Source organism: Drosophila kikkawai, chromosome 3R, assembly GCF_030179895.1.
Source record: "Drosophila kikkawai strain 14028-0561.14 chromosome 3R, DkikHiC1v2, whole genome shotgun sequence".
Taxonomy (NCBI): domain Eukaryota; kingdom Metazoa; phylum Arthropoda; class Insecta; order Diptera; family Drosophilidae; genus Drosophila; species Drosophila kikkawai.
The window spans coordinates 22,821,885-22,845,490 of NC_091731.1; the positions used below are offsets into that span (position 1 = coordinate 22,821,885).

The 23,606-nt window shown below is 45.9% G+C and overlaps 1 protein-coding gene across 1 annotated transcript in view; it reads right to left on the reverse strand.

Moving 5' to 3' along the window:
* klg (klingon) overlaps positions 1-23,257 on the reverse strand; it is a 62,085-nt gene extending 38,828 nt beyond the window's left edge. The window contains exons 1-2 of the mRNA XM_017164825.3: positions 22,963-23,257; positions 6,801-7,437 (exon numbers count right to left, since the gene is read on the reverse strand). Of these exons, the coding sequence (XP_017020314.3) occupies positions 6,801-6,993 (193 nt within the window). The 5' untranslated portion in view covers positions 6,994-7,437; positions 22,963-23,257. The remainder of the gene's footprint in view (positions 1-6,800; positions 7,438-22,962) is intronic.
* Between the last annotated feature and the right edge of the window lie 349 nt (positions 23,258-23,606).

The window sequence follows — 23,606 nt, forward strand, 5'->3', positions numbered from 1 at the left end:
TGACCCAGTGAGCGACTCCGCCATGCTTGATAAATTCGCCAAGTCTGTACAATGGCTGTAAATAGCCGCGGGCATCGGACAAATGGCTCTAAAAAACAACAGCAGCAGCAGGAAAAGGAGGAGTAGCTGACGGAGGAGGAACTGAACGAGGAGCATCCACTGAAGCCAACTCAGCGAAATAGGCAAAAGTGTTTTACGACCTGGCTTGCAAAGCAGGCGAAACTGCAGGTGGCCAATCAAAGCGGAGCAGGTGCAATTTGTTTGCGCAACGTGCTAACTTGGCCAGCATTTTGTGGTCGAAAGTTTGCAGAGCCAGAGCCCCAGTTTATTTCGATAAGTAAATGTGCCAATTTATAGCCACGAATCAATCAGGGATCTGCTCGGGAAATTACGCTTTATTCGCCCACTCAGGTGGCCCTTTGCCCTGGCGGCCATCGTTAAACAATGGCATGTGGGCCAAGTCGAGCGAGGCCATCACTTACTTTCACTTACGAGACCAACGTGGGGATCGGGTGGTGGTCCTTCGGTCGCAATTGATGCGTTCATGTGTGGCCGCGGCCAAGTGTCCTTGGGGCTACTTCGGTGACCTTGTTGTGTGGGGCAGACATTGAGCCAGTCAGCGCCAAAACAATCATTTGCATTTCGCCTCCCCACGGGCAATGTAATGGACGTCAGCTCATTTGCACAAATAAGCCATAACCACCGCACGGCTCCCCTTCATCGGCATCGGCGGCCATTTTCGGAACTCCAGGACATCCCGTCCAATGAGCTCCGAGGAGCCAGGCGCAAGGAGCGAGGTGCCGTTGCAATAACGGTAATGGCCGCGGTAACGACAACAGCAAACAACACAAATAATAATGATAATCATTTTGCGCGCACCGGAAGTATGCAAATATACGACACGAAGGCCGAAGGACGACCGGAAGACCGGTCGCCAAGACGAAGGCGAGCACAAGGATGCGGATATACGGATACACGGATATGCGAATGTGCGGATATACGTCTGTTCGGATGTGGCAAGTTGCCCGGCAAAAAAGAAAAAAAAAAAGAAAAACGAAAAGAAGAAAACACGAAAAGCTGAAAAACCCTGGCCTTAACAGCTCGCCCTGAAAATTAAAAGTCCGCCGCGAATGAAGCGTTAATGAAGGCGATACACGGCTGGCAAGTAAACAGTTTTCGGGGCGACAGCATAAATATGAAAATGAGACCGCGACCCCCTCTCCCATACACTATATATATATATATATATATATATATATATATATATATACATATATATAGACCGTCGCCCTATGTCTCCGCTTAATATGTAGCCTTCTGTGTCGTTGGCCATGCCGTGAAATGAAAATAATAATCTCTTTGGCCAGGAAATGAAGGGAAATTCAACAGGAAACTTTTGTGACGTGCTGCAAACAGTCCGTGCAAACACACACACACACACTCTGGGTGTTTTTGTGTGTTTAAATTGAAAGGTCCAACACAAACACACACCGACCAACACTCGTGCAGGTGTTAAACTGCGCCGCGTCTCTTTGTTGGAGTTGCCAATGCAAATTACAGTCATTTGGCCTGATATTTTTTCCTCTGGCATTTTATTTAAAAACGCTGAAAAATGTACGTATTCGGCGAGGGGAGAAATTCTCGCCCTTTTTTCGCAAGTTGCTGGCCACTGTCCATGGCATTGTACCTTGGCACGCACTCCTGCACCGGAAGAAAATGCAATTATTTCAAATAAAACAGACTTTGGCTTATAAAAAATATATTTTTTAAAATTAAAAATATAGTATTCAATATACTATGCAATTTAAAACAGAATTTATGATTGCATACTCTTAAAGAAGAGTTTTATTGAGAGTTTATGTTATTTCTCCTCGTGCACCTGTCGATGGCTCACCTGTTCAGCGTTCAGCCGCCGCGCACTATCCCCCAGGTGGGGCCATAAAACTTTATGCGCACTCATTATGCGCCCGACCGCCCGAAACATTGCACCTCCGAGGACTGTCATTAGTATATAGTGCATAATTTTCGGGAGAGCCGACAATCTGTGCATGGGCGGCCGTAATTATCGCCCCGGCAAGTGGATGGGCGATAATGGCTTGATTTCCACGCCGGCAAAATAAGGTAAATGGGTATTAATTATTTTTATTATGGCCGGTCCAAAGACACTCGGAAGTGGGGCTCGTTTCGTTACGTCTCGGATTGGCATTGCCATGGCACATGGCATTTTCGGGGAAGCCCCCGTCCCTGTACTTGAAGGCGGTCGTTCAAGCGGAATTTGGCAAATGCCGAAAACTTCAAGGGTATTATATAAACGTTGGCCCTGGCCATGTCTTCTAAGCATATTTTGAATGCCAAGCAAATCCACACCACGCTGCCCCACTCCACTTCTGTATGCCTTAGCCATGAAAGTCACTTCCAAAGTTCAAGTCAATGTCGCAAAATGTTAACGGCGCGTTAATAATGCGATTAGTGGATGCTACAGACCCATTCCGATCCAACGACCCGACGGTTCCCTTCCCCCTCGAACCCAAGCCAGCAAAAAGAGGGTAAAGAGGGATCGGAGTGGAGTGGAGCCCGGGCCACAGAACATGAGTGCGGTGCTACTGGTACCGCCTCCAGCCCTGCGTCCTCCCACGCTGGTGCTAATTAATAAATTTCTTGGGGATTTCTCGCTTCGTCTTTTTCGGGTTGCCTGCCATAATTATCGCATGGCAATCGCCCCAGGGACGCACAGCGTGCAAATGTCTATGCTAATATTCGAACGAGCATATACATATATAGGATGTGTATATAGCAGCCTACTCCTACATGATCCTGGCGAAATCCCCGCCAAGTGAAGCCTTCAATTACAGGCGGCGGTGGTGTTGCTGTCGGCGCCAATCCCCTGGTAATAGGATATTTTCAATTTCCATTTGCCCGCTCGTATATTTTGCAGTTTCGTATTTGTTTTAAGTTATGCGCCGCCGGCCCTCCTGGGGAATCGTTCATATTCCTGTTTTTCCCGCCTTGCCCGATCCCTTGGAACATATTTCATTGATACGACGATACTCCAGCGGAGCGGAGGCGCAGCCAGGCAAACATGACAGCGTATATGTATTCGTAGTCGGGTACATCTGGCAGGGGAGCCCGAGCCCGTGTAAGCCCGGAATATTGTCAACCCGCAGAGTGGAAGAGTGGAGAAGAGCTGTACCAGGTCGCCCTGGTCACGTAATTGAGCCTTACACCACGGGGCCGGCGAGCCGCTTCCGCTTTCTGGGCAATAGAAAATGAATTGTATGCACGAAAATATGACAAACAATCAAAACGAATTCGGAAAAACCGCAACACAAACCAACAAATGCGCCAGCTGAGCCAGAGATTTGTTTCCCCAGTAACCAGAAGCCAGGAGCAAAAGGGATTGGCATTGGGGCTGGCACTCGCACTCGCAGAAGCAATCGCGCTGCCAGTTAATGGAAATGGAGGCGCGGTCGGCGAGAGGCTGGAAAAATCGCTGGCACAAACGACGACGACTACGCGACGGCGTCTGATGGAAATTTATTGCTGGCAACATACCCAAAGGGATTCGCAAATATAATACTAGAGTTGGAGCGGATAGAGCAGGAACTGCTTCCCACTGAGAAAATCGTTTAAGGATTATAATGTTTTATATAGATTTGCTATTTAAAGAAACCTGTTGTGGGACACAGCTGAAGTTTATCTTTCTAAAAATAATTTTGATCTGTTTATTTGAAGGGTGGAAAAACAAGATATTAGGTTGATGTATATGTATAATTTATAATAGAATGAAATAGATGGATTTTTAAAAATAATTATGCTTCAACTATTATTCAGGATTGTAAGAAAAATAAAAGTCAGTATTGTCAAAGAATACATTATGAAATAATTAATTATTATTATCAAAAGTCTTTCCATCACCAATCTTAAAAATGTTATATATTTTTTGCCCAGTGTGGGATCAGTAAATGGAGGCGAGGACTGCATACAAACACGTACTCCATGTCAGGCCGTTTGCCAGCCCGGAGCGTAGATCCCTTCCCTATTGAAGCCCGCCCGCTGGCGTGCTAACATGGCTCAGAGTTTGAGGAGAAGAAGGACGACGAATTGGCGGGTGGGAAATCTAACCCTATGAACAATTTCCCAAAAGCATCTGAAAAACATACAAAATGCGGTTTTAGCCGCTGAGAGAGCGTATTCCGTACAGGGAGCTGGGGGGCTGGCGCAAAAAAATCTGTTGAAAAAATATATGACAGGCAGAACATGTTGCCCGCTGTCCCGCCGCCCCCATTGCCCCCTGCACCCACTGAGCTGAACCAAAACTGAGCTGCAAGCACGCACTGTGCATATTTTGTTATGAAAATTTAAGTGAAATCACTAAAAATGCCAAACAAAACAGCCAGATATGCAAAAATGCAGTGTTAGTTGTGCGAGGGGCTGGCTGGCAAAAGCTGGCGCTGGCAACCCTCGAGGCGGAAAACAGCTGTTGTTTGTGTTTGCTGCTGTCTGCTGATGATGCTGATGCAGCGCTGCTCCTGCTCCAGCTTCAGCTCCTCCTTCTGCTTCTGTAGTCTTATGAAAAATTGTTGTCAGTTTATAAAATGGTAGCTGGATGTGAGCCACTGCGCATCCTTCAAGTGCATCACGTGCACCAGATTTTCAAACAGGCAACTGATGCGAGAAAATTGAGGAGGGCAGGGGCAGCGGTGGATCCCATGAAAGTGGGTCAAAAGCAGAAAGTTTGGCCAGCGGGCGGAGCTGAGCGGAGCTCTTGCAGTTTATGGCTCGTGTTACTCAATAAACATTTGTCAAGGCAATGCAACCTTCGCACCCATTCTCCCACCATCGCCCGCCCCCTACGAGTGTCCCGCCAATTTGCTGCTATCAGAGCCAGCAGCATCCCTTTTTCGTATTTTCTTTTTGAGCTCGAACTCGGATCCCTTTTCAGTGCGTTCCAATGTCAATTGTTACGTTTTACTGCCTCGTTCTTTGCACTGATAACACTGAGGGAAAATCATTATACATTTTATAATGAAAATGGCTTTTAATTCGTTCGATGAAGAACCAAGTTTATAAATATTCTAACTTGACTTCTAAGCCATATTTTGAATTTTTCATATTAATTTTTTCGTTAATTTTAGGTTTTCTTTATGATTGTCTTTGGGGCCTTTGGCTTAATAAAATTGTTTAATATTTCATTGCTTTTATTTAAAAGTAAAATTAAAAATTTTTCTTCTAGAACTTCAGTTTGTTATTTCTTGTTGTGCACAAGCCGAAAGAGAAAGCAAACGTTAAAGGTAGATGGCGAAGTAAGAAATTTATGATCAGTGACAAAAGCACATTCTCACCTTTGATATAGCTTTACTGCCTTTGCCCCTTTTTCCACTCTATATTGCAGATGTAGCTGGGATAAGAACAGGTCTGTCTTTGGTTTGTTCTGTTTTATTGTGCCCGCCCCTTTGCGGCTCTGTCGATGGGTGGCTGTTGTTATGGGAGGAACCGGTCTTGGGTGAGGGATGTTGGGTGTGTGGATGGTGGTAACCCACTCTAAGCCCCGCCCACCTTGGAAAAGTCCGAAGCCAGGAGCTGGCAGCGCCCGGTGCCACGCATCGATGGGTCTTTTATGCGCTCCGCAGTTTTTCGTTTATTTTTTCAGATTTTTTTTTTGTGCTGTGGCCCTTTGCCGCATTTTTTGCACAGTGTTTGCCTTCGGATTTTTGCGATAATGGAGACAAATGTTGTGCTCTTAAATTTATCGATTGGTTGGCAAAAGTTACCAAAGGAAAATATAGCCCTGGATGGTGAATTTGTTTTTATGGGTGTGCTGCTGGCTGGTTGCGTATACGCCCCGTGCTCTCAATTTGCCTCGGCTTTAAGCTTGCTGCCGGCGCACCTGAGTTTTCAATTTATTTAATGTTTTCATGGCCTAATAGAAGAAAAGCAAACTGGAAGACAATGGACTCCGAGGACCGCGAGGTCAACTATTTTGTGCGGTATTTTCGCCAGCTTAGATTGTGATCCATTTTCCACCGTCCAGGGACTAAAAAGTTTGCAATTGAAAGTTCGACGCTTAAATACAGCGACGGCAACTGTTTAAGTTCCCGCGGCCATAACGAGTTATTAATTTTGCGGCTTAGTGGGCGGCCCACCACGCCTCGGCTTAGCGTAGTGGCTCAGCTGACCGCCACCCAAATGACCTCGCTGCGTCCCTGGTTAAGCTTTTACTTTACTTTTTTTGTTTAAGCGCTCTGCCCTGGCGGCTCCGGTATTAAACACCACAACGTGCTCGAGGACCCCGGCGCCTGGATTTATGCAGCGTTACATTGGCATTAAAATAGCAAAAAGGGATTACGGGGGAAGTGTGCCCGCTCTAGTATTTTATTATATTTTTAACATTCTTTTTTTCCCCCGCCAGCGCTTTTGGCCCCGGTTCTAACCATATTGCCCCTCTCGCCATCTCTATTATGTAAAAACATAAATGCAACTTGCGTTGAGTGCTGGGCGAAATAAAAAGCGATGACGACGAAGCGATGTAGAAATAAATACACAGCGAGAAGGGAAGTTCTTTCGATAAAGTCTATAGGATAATATAGTACTATACTATAGCTTCAGAGTAATGAGATTTTTTTCTGCTTAGCAAGCTTGTTACTCCGATCAATTTACGGTTAGTTGGTACTTGGAAAAGCTTGATTTTTGCTCTGTGTATGGAAAGAACAGTGCTATTGTTCGGGATCAGATTTGACTGGTACTATACGCAGTACCTGGGGTATATTAGGGCCCGGGAAGCGGGGCTGCGAATCACTTACCTCGATTTGAAATGGCGGCCTCGACGGCGCCCCCGCCGCTTCCGGCGTGAGCGTGCAGCAGCCAGCCGAGGCTAATTACAATCAGAATGGGGCAATTCATTTTGAGCGCTGCGCGGTTGCCTTTCCTAAGGCCTCGAGCCGGGGTGGGTAGTGGGGAGTCGCCTGAACGTATGCTGCGCGAAATGATTCTCATTGTTCCGCGCCCGGCGGAGTTCGGAGTACGGAGTTGTTCCTGCTTTTTTCTCGTGCTGCTTCCCTGTTGAATTCAGTGGAGTTACTCCTGCTTCAGGCTGCTTTGTGGCAGTGATGCGCGCTTTAAGTTTTCATATGGTTAAGCGCCAGCATACTTTGCATAGTCGCTTTGCTGCTTTGTTTAATTTCCAGCTCTCCGGTTTATTTTCGAGGGTTCTTTCCCGGAGCGGGCGAGCAGCTCTCTAATTAGAAATTGAGCGCGAGACCGCAAGCATACTTTTGTGCGCTTCTCCCCTTGACAAATTGCGGCTGTGTGATGTGAAATATTTTCTAATTAATTTTTATTGCACAGCTCTTTGTTGTTGCGCCAGCCAGGCAACTAATTATCACTGTATGTTTTCCACGCGCCAAGTAAATGTGCCGTGAATTGTTTGTGACCGGGTATCTGCAACGGAAATGTGGAAAACAAATAAATAATTATTATTTTTCTGTTGCAGTTGCAGTTGCACGGTAAATCAGTTTGCTGCGCTCCCTTTTGGCCAAAATAAAGGAAAAATCCTATAAAAAACTAAAACTCTTCGGGGGTTTATGCGATCTTTAAACTGAACTCCGCACAAGTTTCAAGTGCAGCCCTCAGAAAATGTTTTTGGTGCTCAAAGCCGGCATTAAAGCGTTCACTCGCATGCGCTCCATAAACCCACACACATGCACCGAAATGCGTCTGCGAAACTTCACTGACACGCAAAATTACCCCACAAAGTGCAATTAGCACACAAGTTAAATTATAAAAGTTCCGTTTTTTAACCTTTTCCCTCAGTGCTGGGCCCCACCCCGCACCCCACTCTCACATACACTTGAGCACACATGTGCGATGAAAATTTCGACAATGGCCGGAAAGGGAAAGAGCTGCGGAGAAAAGCGGAGAAAAGCTGAGAATAGAGTGGAGCAGGCGAGCCGGGTAAACAACACTTCAAGAGCAAAGTCCAAAGCCAAATAACAAATTGTTCCTAGGCAGGGAGGACCTCCGCCCCTTTGTGCCATATTTAATGACAAAGTTTTGCATAATTTTATGAGTTTGCTGCGTTATCCTGGCCCCCTACACACACATGCCAGGGTAAGCCGAAGAAAAATCAGCAAACGGAAAGTTCAAATTATTTCATTATCGCTTTCGTGCAGGGCAAACTACACGAAAAAAAGGAGTGCTCAAAACCCATAAAAACAAACTGCGGCTCAGGAGCAGGATGCTGCTCAGTGGTCAGTGGCATGGGACGCGACTACTCATGAAAAAATTAAGTTATAAATTTAGATTAACCCATGCAGCCGACGCCGCCGACGGCGAGTCACTTTCACTCCAGGCCGCAGCCTGAAAAGTCCATTAAAAGTCACAGCCACGAAGGCAGAGAGTGAGAGAGAGTGCGGATCCTGGTCCCATAATTATCTATCGTTTTCATTATTACCCTGGGCATCCAGTGGCCCCGCATCAAGTATACGCTACGTGGTACGCTTATGTGCGGCTCATGTCCTGGAGGGGCAATAAAATATTTGTATCTATCCCGGACCGGACCCGACAGCGACCGGGCCAAGTCGAGGCGAAGTAGGTCGCGTGGGGGGCGGCGGCTCTACAAATCTGCACCGGCCATATAATTACTCAAAAAGCTACCTACTGCCGGAGATCTTGGGGATTGGATAGCGCGGCGGATAGGATAGCACAGCTTTTATGCGCGATGCCAGCAAAAGGCTTTTATCATGTAGGCGGTAAATAGCCGTAAATAAACAGGGCGGGCGGCGCATAAAATGGCAACAAAAGACGCGCCCAGGTTGCCGCTGTTGTCATCGCCACCGCTGAATGGGCATTAACCGGAGAAGATGTTCACCGAGAAAAAATATTGATGGTCTCAAGTACAAGGCAGCTTAGAACATGAACAGAAATATAAAAACTCCAAGTGTCTCATCTGATGACTTTTTTTTATACAAGTTTCTAGACTTGTAATTAATTTCCGAATTGGGTTGTATGGTTAATTAATTTGCATACCGAAAATTATATTAATTATTTATACGCATTTTAGTAGGTTGGCTCTATTTTATTTCAGTGCAGTGGACGCTGTTAGCCACTGTTGTCGAGGACCAAGGTTATCGGTTTTATGGGGCTTTGGCCTACAGATTTTTATATGTGTGCCACATGCTGTGCTCTGCTCCCTTTATTTATGACACCGCCGACCCAGCTTCGCATGGCGGCTACAAATTTCTGAAGACCTGCAATTTGATCTCGCTCGACGGTCGTTGCTCGCTGTTCGCTTGGTCAGAGAGCTCTGGCTAAATGTTTTAACATTTTATCGGGCTCTTGAAGCGGCGCTGCGATGGCTGCGGTCGCTTGGTGGCCGCCGTAAAAGTTTAATATTCTAATAAAGCGGATTTAATTATTTAAAAACAACATTTCCACGTCCGAACGCCGACGTTTTTAATTTTTACGCGCTCTGTTTCGCCGCCGCGTCGCAACTCGAGTCGACTTTCGCATTTCGCGCTCTGCCCCCCGCTGAGGCAGCTGCTGATGCTGATGGCTCGACTTTCGTCTAAATTGCACTTTGCGGTACAATTTCAAGCTGCAAGTTTGCCAGAGCAAGTCGTAATTAGTTTTTGCTGGTTTGCTGTGAAACTGATTTTCGCCTGACGGGCGGAAAAGGGAACAGGCGGCGCAGAGGCGAAACTAAATCCGAGGAAAAGAAATAGCTACGTCTTTTGTCAGCCGGGGGTTTTAACCGCCCCACCGGCCCCGCTGCCTTGGGTTGCGCCCCTTGCGGTTGACTGGCAGAACTTTAAAATGGGTTAATTGCATTGTAAACTAAACGAACAAATGGCAAACAAGTGGCACAAGTTGCAAGAGGGCAACAAGACAGTTGAGCAGCGGCTACAAACGACGACCCAGCTTGCTGCTGCGATTCGATTCGAGCTTTGGCTTATTTATAAATCTGCAATTTCACCCTCTCGCTGTGTGGCTCATTCCATCAAGAGTTTCCCCTGGCAACCGACGAGTGCATAATTAAAGCCAGTGGGAAAGCCACATTCGAGGGCCACGACGTTGGGATACCTGCTACTTGAGTTCAGACTGGGAGGAAAAGCATTTCCAACTTTGGGGTAGGAGTTTCAGGAAAGATAAGCTAGATTTATTGGTATCATCAATTATATGATATGATAAGTTTAAAATAAATATGAAATTTGTCTAAATTTCAAGTTTAAGATGTTATGGAAGGAAATTATTCTGCCATAAATATATTATTTCTACCTAGAATTTTCATTAATTATTGCTCTCCCAGATGTGGCTCATAAAATATTGATAGATCCTAATAAAGATCCCAATTATTTATTACTTATCTAAAATATTTATTACAAAAAATATTCCATAATACCTTTATGAAAAACATATAAGCTCTGTCTAATTAACAGGCAGAAATGAGAAGATATCCTGGCGGAACACGGAGATGACAAGACTCTTTTCACATAACAACAGCGGCCACATGGAGTCCCTGGAAGCGTATAATCAAAGCGTAGCTCAGAACATACAGTATCTAATAGTAACACACACATGCTCACCCCTTTCCCCCCTGTGAATTTTTATCCGACGACCAGGCGTTGGCAGTGAATTATTTGCAATTCTGATGCTGGAGGGGCGCCACATTGTCACCGAAATGATTAAAAAGGCGGGGCACAATGTTGCCAACGTGGAGCACAAAGGCGGCTACGAAAAAAAATATCCATAAAACCCCCAAATACAGGCACACGAAAGCCGCTGCGTGCAAAGTTCAAGCCGAGCACTTGCCACAAACTCCGAAGGATTGACACGGCAACAATGTGGCAAGACGGCGGCCATGGCCATCCTCCAACCCATCTCAAGCTCACACACGCACCAGCATCCCCTTCGCCTAATATGCAGTTGACAAGTTTTAATGAAAAAGAAGAGGAAAAATGGGACCAAAACGAACGACGCTGGGATAGAAGTAGTAGAAGAAGATCTGGATCCGGCCCGCTCGATAAAAGATTATTAAAATTTTCCAAACGAATGGCGAAAGTTCGCTGCAGCAGTTTGTCAAAGGTTCAAAGGTTATCTGCAGCCCACACACACAAACTCGCCTGTACTCACTCTGGGACTCACTTGACGACCCTCGGTTCACGTGTGCGCGGTCTACAAAGTTGACAGACATTTTGCACAAGCAAAAGTCAAGCACCCATCTAGCACTCGACTTGAATGAATACTCCTGCTGGCAAACACCAGGATAGGATGGGATACGATACGATACGATGGGCTAGGACAGGATAGGTCAGGACAGGAGTATCTCCCGGCTGCCGGGGGGCGGGTGCTTAAGTTCTGCCTTATCTGTCCGCAGGCAGTGAAAATTAAATTCCGGGCCCACTGGACAGGCAGGCTGAATGCCCGTACATGAAATATGAAAGTAATCTCCGCATATATTAAGGCATTTGACGGCTGCTTTAATATGCAGCCAGGCATCGCAGCTCCTGGGTCCTTGATACTTTGCATTTTTGCTGAGGCAAACATAATTCGTCTATTATGCAGGCTGCCACAGAACGGCACCGAACGGCACGGGACGGAGCACACATGGGGACTCGTGGGGACATGCAGCTGGGCCGGGCCGGGCCGAGCCGGGCCGGAGTTCATAGATCCTGGCTGGTATTCACTTGGCAATTACTGCTTTATTTATTATGCCGAAATGGATTATCCCGTTCGGGGCCCGGGGATGCAATTTCTGCTTGTGCTGCTATTTTGTGCCGTCAACATTTTTTCCTCCCTTTCGAAGCTAAAAGCTCCTCTACCCTTTCGCTCCCAATGCAAATTCTTGCATGTAAGAACTCTGTAGCAACAAGGCCTACCCTACGGCTGTCTCCTTCTCAACCCCGCTGTGCAAGAGCGCCTGTCAGTCGTGTGTCTAATCCACAGGATGACACAAAAGCTGCACCGCTTACAAGCAAAATACTCGGGACAAATATTTTTGGAGCCCACAATTAAATTAAACAAAAACAAGCCTTCGAAATGGAATTAAATGCGGGGCTTTGAACGCATTTTGGGGCAGTTTAAATGCAAATTCCGAGCGTCGCATTGTTCGAGCGCCTCCCTTGCAACGGCCGGACTTTGGTGGCCTCTGGCTCTGGCGCACGGCGACATTTGTAACAAATTCGATGCACACGAAATCCATAAATCAAATCAATAAAATGACAGCATGAAAAATTGCAAACACAAAAAACCGCAGGCCAAACCATTATTTCAGAGTCAAAAAATCGACAGCGAGAGGCAAAATGTCGCCATTTTGGCTATTTTTGGAACGCCGAGAGAGGAAGGCAAGGGAAAAAGCCAAAGCCGAGCTGAATAAAAATCCACAACCGCATTTTGAATGGCAATCAGCAGTTAGAACAAAACCAAGGCAATAATAATAATAATAATAGAACAATACAGGGGGATATGCAATGGAAGTTAACCTTTCGACACCTACAAATAAATAAATGGACGAGTAAATACTGTAAACAACGCAGGAGCAAACAGAGAGCTCGCAAAAAAGATGGGAGTGAACAGAGCAAACACAGAAAGGCCGTAACGCAACATGGAAAAGGTTTGGGAGGCTGGATCCGCAATCCTGCCAACGGGTCGTATGTGTAACGAATAAAATTGTTGACTATGCCATAAAGCGACAGCAGCAGCAGGAGCAGAAGGACCTACAACTATGGCAGCAAAAGGGGAAACAGGAGCAGTAATGTACAAGACAACGAGATTGAATGAAAATCCTCGTATGACATAAAAAATAATACGCAACATGCGAAAACAGACAAAAATGCACACACAACAAATGGGAAAACATCGCAGCGAAAGGATTCCGGGCCGTATTAGTTATATTTCCCTTCACCCATCCCTGTCTATGTGTCAGCTCTCCCAGATTCCAGCGCTGGCGTCAGCTGGCCAGGATGAAGCCAAGTCGAAGTCATAGCCGGATCCAGAGCCAAATCCGGGACAGAAACGAGAATGAGACCCAAAGCCGAATGCCTCTGGCAGAAATGGCAATAATAATACGTTATTGGGAATATTGATTGCTTGTATTAGGGGGATCCCATCCGCAGCCAGACGCGTGCTAGGATTTCCGTCTTGGCCAGGAAATTCGCATGACGGCTTATGACGGGCACGCAAGCAGCCAGCAGCAGCAGCAGCAGCAGGTGTTCTTTGTTTAACGCCCAAATGACTTTCCAACTATCGGCATCAGCCCAAAAAACAACACAAGCAAAAAAAGATAGAAGGAAGAGCCACTCGAGGCGGGTGACATGCAACGATTCTGTCAACAGAAAAGCCAAGACAAAACCAAGTCAAGCCATAACCGAGCCCAGCTGTGATTAATAAACAAATTGAAATACCTTTGGCTAAATAAAGACCCAGGCAGGCGAGCCGAAGACGCGACTCAATAAATCACTGGCTTATCCACTCCCTCGACCGGGCCAAATCAATTATAGCCGAGCACACAAAAACATGGCCTTTACACAGAACCGAACACGGCTCGCAGCAGGGCCACGGAGGCACGGCAGATAATTTATTGATTACCATTAACAAACAGCATGTCAAGTAAGTGTCATTAGAATGTCAACGCATGTTGACGGAGACGATGAGAAGACCGCCTCCTGCACCCGCCCCCTCCACACCACCGACTGGATGGCCATCTGGCTGATGGACAGGACCGGCTGACCCGCGACCCCCCCGTGTCGCTGCCGTTGTCACGCTCATTAATTTGCGCGGTGTGTGCGAACAAGTTCATTTCGTTTGCAATTTCCTGCAGAAGGCGTTGGGTTACTGACCGCCGACGACGCTCCCGCCGCCTCCATCACAGTTGACAACGCAAATTGACCAAGTTGGCTGAGGACAGACCAAGAGGCCAGCTCGCCGGCTGTCTTCGGCGACAGGTCGAGACAAAAAGCACACAAAATACTGACAGTTTGACAAATTGTTTATGTAAATGGAAGTGCAAGTGGCCGGACAGAGGGACACTGAACTGTGAAAAAATGGCCAAAGGAAAAGCTTAGGCATATTGGCTTAGTGACACGTTTCCGTTCGAAGTTCTCCATTCTCCAGTTCCCCAGTTCGCAGTTCCCGAGTTCCCGAGTTCCCAAGTTTCTCCAGTTCACAAAGTCTCCCTTCAGCTGCCGGGATCCATTTCACGCTGCTCGGAGTAAACATCTAATTTACTGTTTGTGCTCTTTAATTGTTTGCCATGCCCACGGGGACGGCAGAGTGCCCAAGATACGTCGACAGGCTGTGCTGTGTGAATGGTTTTGTCGGCCCCATAAATGACAACGACCTTCGCGGGGTTGGGTTGCCAGCTAAGACACCACCCAGGCAATTAAAAATTGCTGTCTTGAAATTTCAACTGCGGCCGGCGTCTGGCCTGGAGCGGGTTCTATAGTTTAGCTGCTCAGCTCTTTGTGGCAGGATACACAGGGAAAAATACAACTTAAGTGCAAAATTTAGTTATATGATTAATTTTAAAATATAGATAAATTTAAAATGTACTACAATTTAATTGATTTTAATTTAGTTAGTTCGCTAATGACAATGAAATGAATAATTTAAGTCACAATCCAGATCTTGCTGCCAGTGTAGACCTGGAAAACTGGTTTGACTTGGCTGCCTTCGGGCGGGCAGGCCGACTTCCTGGGCGTCGTCAGCAAAACGCTTTGCCAGCTTTCTTTTCCCGGCTAGTTTCCATTTGCTTTATGAATATGCGTGCAGTTGGATGTGAGTGTAAGTGCGAGCCTGAGTGCGAGTGCGAGCGGACACAAAAGCTGTTGCTTGCTTTTCTGCTTAGGCGCTGGCTGAATGCCTTTCCGCCAGACTTGCCGAAGGCCAGAAAGTTTTCCTTTTGAAAATACTTTGCTGTCCCCGTCAGCCCGCCCCTGCCTTTGGGCCCTTTGTGGAACGACTTAGTGATACATTTTTTTTTTGCCTCTTCCAAGCCGTTGGCCTGCTTTGGCGTTATTAACTCTAATTACCACATTAAACGCCAAAGTGTCTTAATATTCAATTATAAGTTTTTTCCTTCGGCCGCATTCCATTCTGTCGCCCGTTTGCTAGCGTGTCCTGCGCTGTTTGCGGTGGACTATTGGAAAAGTTTTGCCGATATTCGGGCCATCTTCCGGCGAGGATATGTGCGGGCGCCACCAGAGCCTTTTGTGACCTGGTGCTGGCGGCTTTAATGAAGTCTGAGTGCTTACAAATTATTTCATCAAATGTGTTTAGTGTTTAGATTGCTTTTGATTTTGTTTGGTAAAAGTTGGACGACGTTAGCCCTAATGTATGACATCCAGGTGACGGCTTCCCCTCGGGCTCGAATCGAATCGATGAAATAAATTGCACATATTGACTTTTTCCGAACTCCTCCAATGGCAATTAACTCTGGCTAATGGCATGAGCCGTTTGTCAGTTGGATAAAGGGGGTGCACTGAGATAAATTCTGAGTGAGTGCTGATTTTCGTTAGAAATAATATAACTAAAATAAATGATTCAACAAGCAATGCTTTACTACAAACGAAATATGTTTTAAGGATTTATTTTTAGTTTAAAAACAAATAAGTTACAAATAAGTTATATTTTCCCCCTGTGTATATCCTACCCACGAGTGTAATTTGAGACCGCCGATGGCTTCATCGGGGAAATGCCTTTTGCTGCGCACAAAAAGCCACACTCACATGACAGCAACTCAATAAACTAATGAATGCTTATAAAGTCAGCACCGTTGACAGAATTTTAATTAAAGAATCGTGAAGCGCTAATTTAGCATATTAATAACGTAGACGGGACTACGAGTACATGACACGCCATTGAGGAAATGTCACAAAGGATAGCTGTGGATGGATACGGAGCTGAAGTAGGAGCCAGAGCAGGAGCTGGGGACCAGGGGAGCTAAAAACTGAAACAGAAACTGTGGCAGAATGTGGGTTCTGCAGCTGGCACACACAAAGGCAATAAATAAAACAGTAGCAAGAGTCGTCGCCTCCGCTGCCATTTAAGTAGTTGAAATTAATTTCAATTCAGCCCGCACATGTCCCGCCGGCACACATCCTGGCAGAGAGTGTAAAGAGGAGGAAGGAATCTCGCCCGTCTCTTTGGAGTATTTTATTCCGACGGCACACGTTGCAGACATAAAAGTCGCCGCGCTGCTAAATTATAATATCAATTATTTCGCAGCACAAAACAGAGAGCACATGGGAGTAGTAGGTGGCAGCCAGAGGACTAGCACGGGCTCTTCACGTGCAGGCATCTGGTGACAGAAAATGGTTGACTGTTTGCCGGCAGCCGCCATCAGAAAGTACTACATTCAGGTACTACAGGTAGAGTGTATATAAAGGACACCCTGCCGGAGGCTGCAGTAATTACCGCTCGGCATGCAAATGGCAGCTAACTAGCGATGTCAGTTAGGCAAACAGGGTGACAGCTCTACGCCCACCCCTCGCTCGTCACTCGTCGTCACCCGTCTCCGGCTTCTTGACTTACGCCTCATTTTGTTCTCTTGTGATGGCTTCTCAATTATGCGCTATCAATTAGCCAGCCCACAAACCACTTACTGGCGGCCCATTAGCTCTGCCTTGAGTCCACAAATCAAGTTTGGTTGGCATTATGGCTGAGATGCTGCACTGAAAAAATATCGCATATAATTTCCTTATGTTACACTGTTCTTTAATGCTTATATATATTTTTCAACAATTTTTTTGTGACTTGAGGTTTATTTAAACCTTGACATAACTATCCTAATGAAATTATTTTCCACAGTCGCTGGCTGCAGTAAATTTTCCTTGAATTTCCCTGGAAAATGTCTAAATTCAAAGAGCTTGTCAAAGTCATACTTGCCCAGGAGCACTCCGTCCGTTCTTTGGATTCATTGCGCACCAACGCCTCAGAAGACTGAGGAGCTTTGCAACTTTAATTTAAGCATAACACAACGATTTCCTGGCCATGGGAAACTCATTAAATCAATTTCACACCAGACTGAAAGCCAGACCAGTTAGCACTTTTCAGGGCCGATAAAAAATCCCCAGCTTGCCCAGGCCCGAATCCTGCTCCCGTTCTTGCTGTTCCCAGCTCAAAATGCGCGTCAAAAGCCGCTCCAGATGAGTAGGCCCAGAGGAGAGGAGTCTCACAAAAAAAAAAAAAAAACCCGACCGCTGTTGGCCTGCCATTGTTTGGGAAAATGCTTTTCACAGCCTTTGTTTTCATTTGGTTCCCTCGTTCGGGTGCCTGCCCGGGTCCTTTTTCTTTATTTCTGCGCCCGGCCAGAGAAATTGTTTCTGCGTGATTGAGGTTTTCCGGCAGACCTTTTCTTCATTTCGCAGCTGCTTAGCTTCGTGAGAGCCCACCGAATTTTTTGGGGGGGGCACAAGACAAGGAGAAAAGGAGGTCAGTGTTTAAAGGGCCAGGGCCAATGCAGTCCGGTCGCTGGGGAAAATGTCTTTGTGGCCACAATTCATGAAATTTGCAACTGCCAGTGCCCTACTGGCTATTTTTAATATTTTGATTAATTTGGGCTTCCCTTTGTGTGCCGGTCCCACGACAAAGATGTTTTGCCACAAAGTGAAAACTGTTATCGGCGCTTGATCTTTTTCAAACACACAATGGCCAACCCTTTTCGCCAGCGAAGATAACGTTATTCTTGTTACGGAGAAATAAAAAGAAACAACTTGGTCTTGGTGAAAATCCAACAAAAGCCTGCGAAGACCTTAAAGAATGGAACCTTCTTCACCTGGCGGGCGGCGGCAACCCTCACAAGTGCTAATGGTGAAATTCGGAGATCAGGGCCAAAAATAAAGGAAATAATCTAAATGCAAATAAAACTATTTTCATGTCACAACAATGCCTTAAACAAAGGCGGACCGAGGAGCAGAAAGTAAATTCAGGACGCCGAAAAGTATGCAGCCGAAAGGAAGGCAAAATAAACACCGGAAAGCAATGGCACACATTTTGAATACATTTATTTGCGCATTTAGGAATGCAAACAGCGGCAAAGGACCGAACGAACTGCCAGGGAACGGACCCCTTTTTGCGGATCCAAAGACGGCGAAAAGGATTCTTTCGAGGGACTTTTCCCCCGACAGCAGCCGGCAGCCTTCTTCAAAGTGAGTGAAATGTGTAACCCTTGCAATGATTTGTTAAATTACAAGCAAAGTTTTCAGCGAGGGGAGCGACGCGGCGAGTAATTAGTAAAAGCCTTGGCTATGGCAATGAAAAATTGCCTGAAATTGGGCGTGAAAATGGCGCACAACCCGGCTAGGGGCAGCTCTTCTACGTTATTTAAAGCGGAGCGGAGCCTTCGCCCAAAAGTCACATTAACTCGCCGAGTGCGCTCCTGGTTCCATTAGCGTTGCGCTCTATCAAGATCATGTTCTCATTTTTTTTCCCCGCAGCACTCGTAAGCCATTACTAATGCAGATAATTAGAGTTTTAATGTGTGCCATGCATTCCTTTGAATATATATAGAACCAAGGGGGAAAAGCAGGCCAAGGGGAAGGAGCTCTGGGGCAAATTAATGAGAGTTATCGGCAGACGAGTATTCTGGCAATCAGAGTCTTGTCTCTGCGCCCGGGAACTTTTTAATGGATCCCAAATTGAGCCAAAGTTTCGGTCCCGGCGCTGGAGCCACCAAAACTTAATCCGGCCGAGCTCGGATCTTGGACAAACATTTCAGGCATCCATTGACGTCCTCGACGTCCTAGAAGCTGGCGCTTTCAATAAACAAATTTGTACGCAAATATTTTGGTACACAAATTTCTACCAGGCTACTAAATATTTTGTGTAAAGTCGTTGAACATTTACAAAGATTGCAATAATGACAGCCGAGGCCCAGCACAAGGAGCTCCTCCTTGGTGAGGCGGGGGGATTTTGCCGGAGGAGGCGCATCCAGGGCGCAGAATGTGTGTAAACTGGAGCAAGAGGCGGCATACATTACAGAAACGAAGCGCTCGAACCTACGGAACGGAGCGGAACCGAACAGAACGGAGCGGAGCCGAGCGGGACAGACACACAAAAGTCAACATAAAATTTAATTAAAAACTTTGCAACAACTACAACGATGGGGCGTGCGCCGCCTTCGAAAATGAAACAACATAATGCAGCGCAGGCGGAAAACGTGAGGAAAAGGCCCTGCTTTCCAGCGAATTTCGGTATCTGTAAGCCACGGCAATCGCAGTTACTAGTCACAAGTCGAGGCCGCCTTAAGATGTGCACAGGGAAAAATATATACGAAATTTGTAATACAATTTCTGTGAGATAAAAATAAATATTTACTATGTATATACAAAAAAATATATTCCATGAGAAAATACTTTAAGAAAATTACTTATCAAAATAATAATATTTAAATATAAAATAAAATCATATGTTTTTATTTTCAATATAGATATTAGAGATTAACTATTTGTTTATTTACCTACATTTCGTTTTACTTCTTGCAGTGCAAGGACTCTTCTCTTGATTTCTAGCCCACGAACGAACTATGAACTTGGAGTTAGTTAAATTCGCCCAGAGTATTGAGCACAGGCTGGGCTGAAAAATTCGCTTAGAATTCGAAGTCAGCCAGGATGGGGCAAATAAAAAGCAGGCAGTGGCGCAAATTTAAATAAATAAAATGGCTGAAAATAGCGATGCCAAGGCAGCGGCAGTGGCAGCATCTTCCCGATACCGATGCGGCAAACTGTCTGGGCAGAAGGAAAACCAATTACGAATTCAAATGAAATTCATGAAATTCCTGCCACTTTGTGCCGAACTTAAACCACGTCTTTGTAATATATATCACTTTGAATGCCTCACAGAAAAGGAACCGAAAAAAAAATACGGAAGAAGGCATAGTTTCGTGGGGGAGCTTAGGCGTGGGTTGGCCCGGTGTATCCCTGCCCTTCGAGTCGCTCTCGAGGCATTTAAATTGCCGGCATGATTTGAAATACAAATTGAGCAAATTGGCAGGAAAAACTGTGCAAAGTGAGAGCAGCAAGTGCCCCGACCGCACTGCCGGGCGAGTTGGGGTAGGATGGCGGGGCGGAGATGCTATCAGGAATTCGAATATTCTTCGTCGGCGCTCTTAAAGTTCCCAATCTTTGTCAGCGAATTCTCGGGCACTGCGCAGCACCCCGGCTGGCTATTGATTTTCCCATCTTTATCTTTGGACCCCGCGGAATATGAGTACACACAGATATCGCGTTACGTCGGGCCATAATTAAAATGTTAAAAATGTGGTCACGGAATCTTTGGATGCCTGCTTCCTGGCTTTTAATGGCGATGTCGTAAATGATATCGCGACCGCATTGAATTTCCAATGAATTTCCCTTGTCCCGCCGGGCAACTGATGGGTGGCTTTCCGGGTGGCAGGCGGCGGACGGCGGGCTTGGTGTATTGTCACCTTGACAACGGCTGGGAAGCTCGTTAGCCCCGGCTTAGATACAACATTTTATCTTGTGCAATTGGCAAGCCACCGCTCACCACTTAGCACTCACCACCAAGCACTCTGCCGGCCGCCTAATCGCATTCAATTAACACACAACACTAGACAAACCAAGGAAAACTAAGCTCAACTACAAGAAAAGGCAACTGGCCAAAGTGCATGGCGGAGAAGCCAATCCAATAAACTTGTTATTGCTTTTGTTTCGGCTGGTCGAAAGGCGTTTATAAATTACTTAAAGCGCTTAAGGCCGGGCCAAAGGAGGGAAAAGAAAAAACCAGAGGAAAAAACCCAAGGAGCTGGGCCAACAACTTGTGGCGTGACCAGTCGGTCGGTCGGAGTGTCGAAGCCAATCCGGCAATATGTTCGCCGATTCTGCCATTGCCTCCTCCGGTTTTTGGGCTGCTGAGCAGATTAAAGCGTATCGTGTAGCAGCAAATCCAAACCGCAAGCGGCCAACAAAGGAGGCAGGAACACGAGACGCCAGGGCATTCTCGCTGGCAAAGCCTACCAATTGAATATCAATCAACTTTTGGGGCGTGTGCGTGAGTGCGAGTGCGAGTGCGGGAGTAGCCGAAATCCCCTTGCCAAAGAAGCAGAAACAATGGAGGCAGCCAAGTGAAGGAGCGGAGCGGAGAGTAGAATGGTTAGGAGTGGAGTGAAGTAAAGTGGCCCCGGCCCCATCTCCAATAATGGAATTAAAACAGGCAATTTCGGGGCCAAATTGCTTGATAGGCTGTCTTGTCTTCCAAGTGTTATGGCTGCTGCACAGGAAAAAAGTAAAGATCACTTGCTTACTGGTGGAAGTTTATGAACCAAAAGTACTCCTAGTAGGATATAATTAAAAAAGGAATATAAAGACAGATTTTTATGAACTTATAACAGAGCTTAATGTAATGTTTAGTCATCAAATGTAACATATGTATTTCTGTGATATTACTTGGGATTTAAAAGTTAAAAGAACAAGTTTGAGTCTTTTAAATATAAATAAATTCCTTATAATATATCAAATTAAACAAAAATTAATAGATTATTAAATAATCATTATTTATAAAAAAAGATAAGTCACCAATAAGTTTTTATATAGTATACTTTTGTGATCCAAGTGCAAGGGTTTCGTGGAAAATAATAAACAATATGCTGCAATACATCAACTATTAATTTAACTTAACTTACTTAAATTGTAATCAGAAAAAATATATTTTTAAAACATTTTTTTCAGTATATTGTAGCGCCTCCTCAGTGAAATTGTACAAGCGCCTCTAACCGAATTAGGGAACACAAATCAATTGCATTAAATGGCAGCTAGCGCGTGTCTGCGCCCCTTTTCGGCCGTCGAATCGTGTGTGGTTAGGATTCCGGCTTGTATACCACTTCCTCCGCCGGTTTTAGCATACGAAATTGCCGTACACGTCGTATACGGAATACTTGCAGCCGCATGCCAAAAACAATTGTGCCGGCCTGAACAGGCAGCCAAATAAATGCCGACGAACAGCTGCAAACGACTTATTTATGCCTCGCATCGGCTCGAAAAAGAATTCAGACCCCATTCCATTCCATTCCGCCGTGAATTGGCCCCATTGTGGGTGGAATGATATCCCTATTATGGCCGCTTCTGCCGGATTATGTGAGCCTGAGTCCTAATTTACACAGCTTCTCGGAGTTTACCTCTTCCAAAGGCAAACTTTTCCCCAAATGAGAAGACGAAAGGAATGCCTTTTCGCCGAACGCTTTCTCAAGTATTTAAATTCGGCGGATTTTTTCGTACCTCTTGCGTTGCCTTACTTTGCCATTGCATGTGTTTATTTCATTTCTCATTTTCACAAAAATTCCTCCACACACAAACCCACAAACCCCCCCCCCACACACACACAGAGGAACAAAACTAAAGACGCCACATGCCAAGTTCTACTTCATTTCATGTTGGCATTTTGCACAATTTTTTGTGTGTGTTTTGTTTTTAGTTTTTTTTTTGCCCAGTGGGTGGGTGTGTGTTTATATGTTGATGGAAATTTTGTTATACTTTTTGGTTTCTTATTCGGGCAGGGAGCCCACGGAAAAGTGCGACTTGGAAGCCACCGCAAAACAATGAAAATTGGTTTTGTTACTTTGCTTACTTTCGCAGACTCTCTTCTGTGGTTGAGCCCTTGGCGGTGGCTTTTTATTGCCTGCCTTGTTATTGTTGCTGTATTTATTTGGCAGCTGGCGCGGAGTAGGAGCATCAGCAGGAGTAAGAGTAGGAGTAGGAGTGGGAGCCACCAGGCAACCACATAACCATTCCCTCCACCACCCACACCCACACCCACCCACTTGAGGCCCCAGACCAGCAGCTTCTGCTGTTGATGGCGTCAAGTATTATCGCATAAAATCCAAAATGTAAACACTGGCACAAGTCTGGTCCTTGCGGCACGTACACGTTTATATTCTAAGCGAAAGTCGCTGCCAATTTGAATATTTCGGGGCGAACAGCTCCCAAAAGCATTCACTAATATGCTGCAAATTATTACCTGGGCCTGCGAGCGGAACTCAGGTGATGAACGATCGCAGTCGTATTGTCCTTTACTGCCCGCAATAACTTCACTTGTACCTCCCCTGGTGGGTAATCTGTTAATTCGTTTAGTTTATCCGCGATGTTGTCACTTTGATAATTCACTTGCTTCAGTTAGCCGCTGATTGGACTCTGCTTAGTTTCGGTTAGCACACTGCACAAATAACTATAATCCTTCTGCTGGTGTCCTGCTGCTGCTAGGTGTCTCTGGATCTGGATAGCTCTGCGAGTCGCGCGCGATTCGTGTCACTTGCGTCGAAGGGTTCACTTTCAACTGAAACGCGGCTCGCATTTCGCTCGCCGTCGCTGGTCGTTTCTCTGCGCCCGCACTCGGCTTCGGGTCAGCGGTTCGGGCGCCCTCGGGTCAGCTCGGCTGCGGAGACGAGGACACGCGAAAGGCGGAGAGAGGTTGCTTCTCGCCGAGAGAGCAGGTCCTGGCTCTCTCCCAGTTCGCCGCAGGACAAGTGTGCCACGGCGAATTCGGCAACTACCAACTTAAGTCGCCAGACTTTGTCGTTTAATTTAAACAAGTTCATGAAACAGAAGCAGCAAATCAGGCTACTAAGAGCTCTGTTTGATAATTTAGTGAAATTATAAATATAT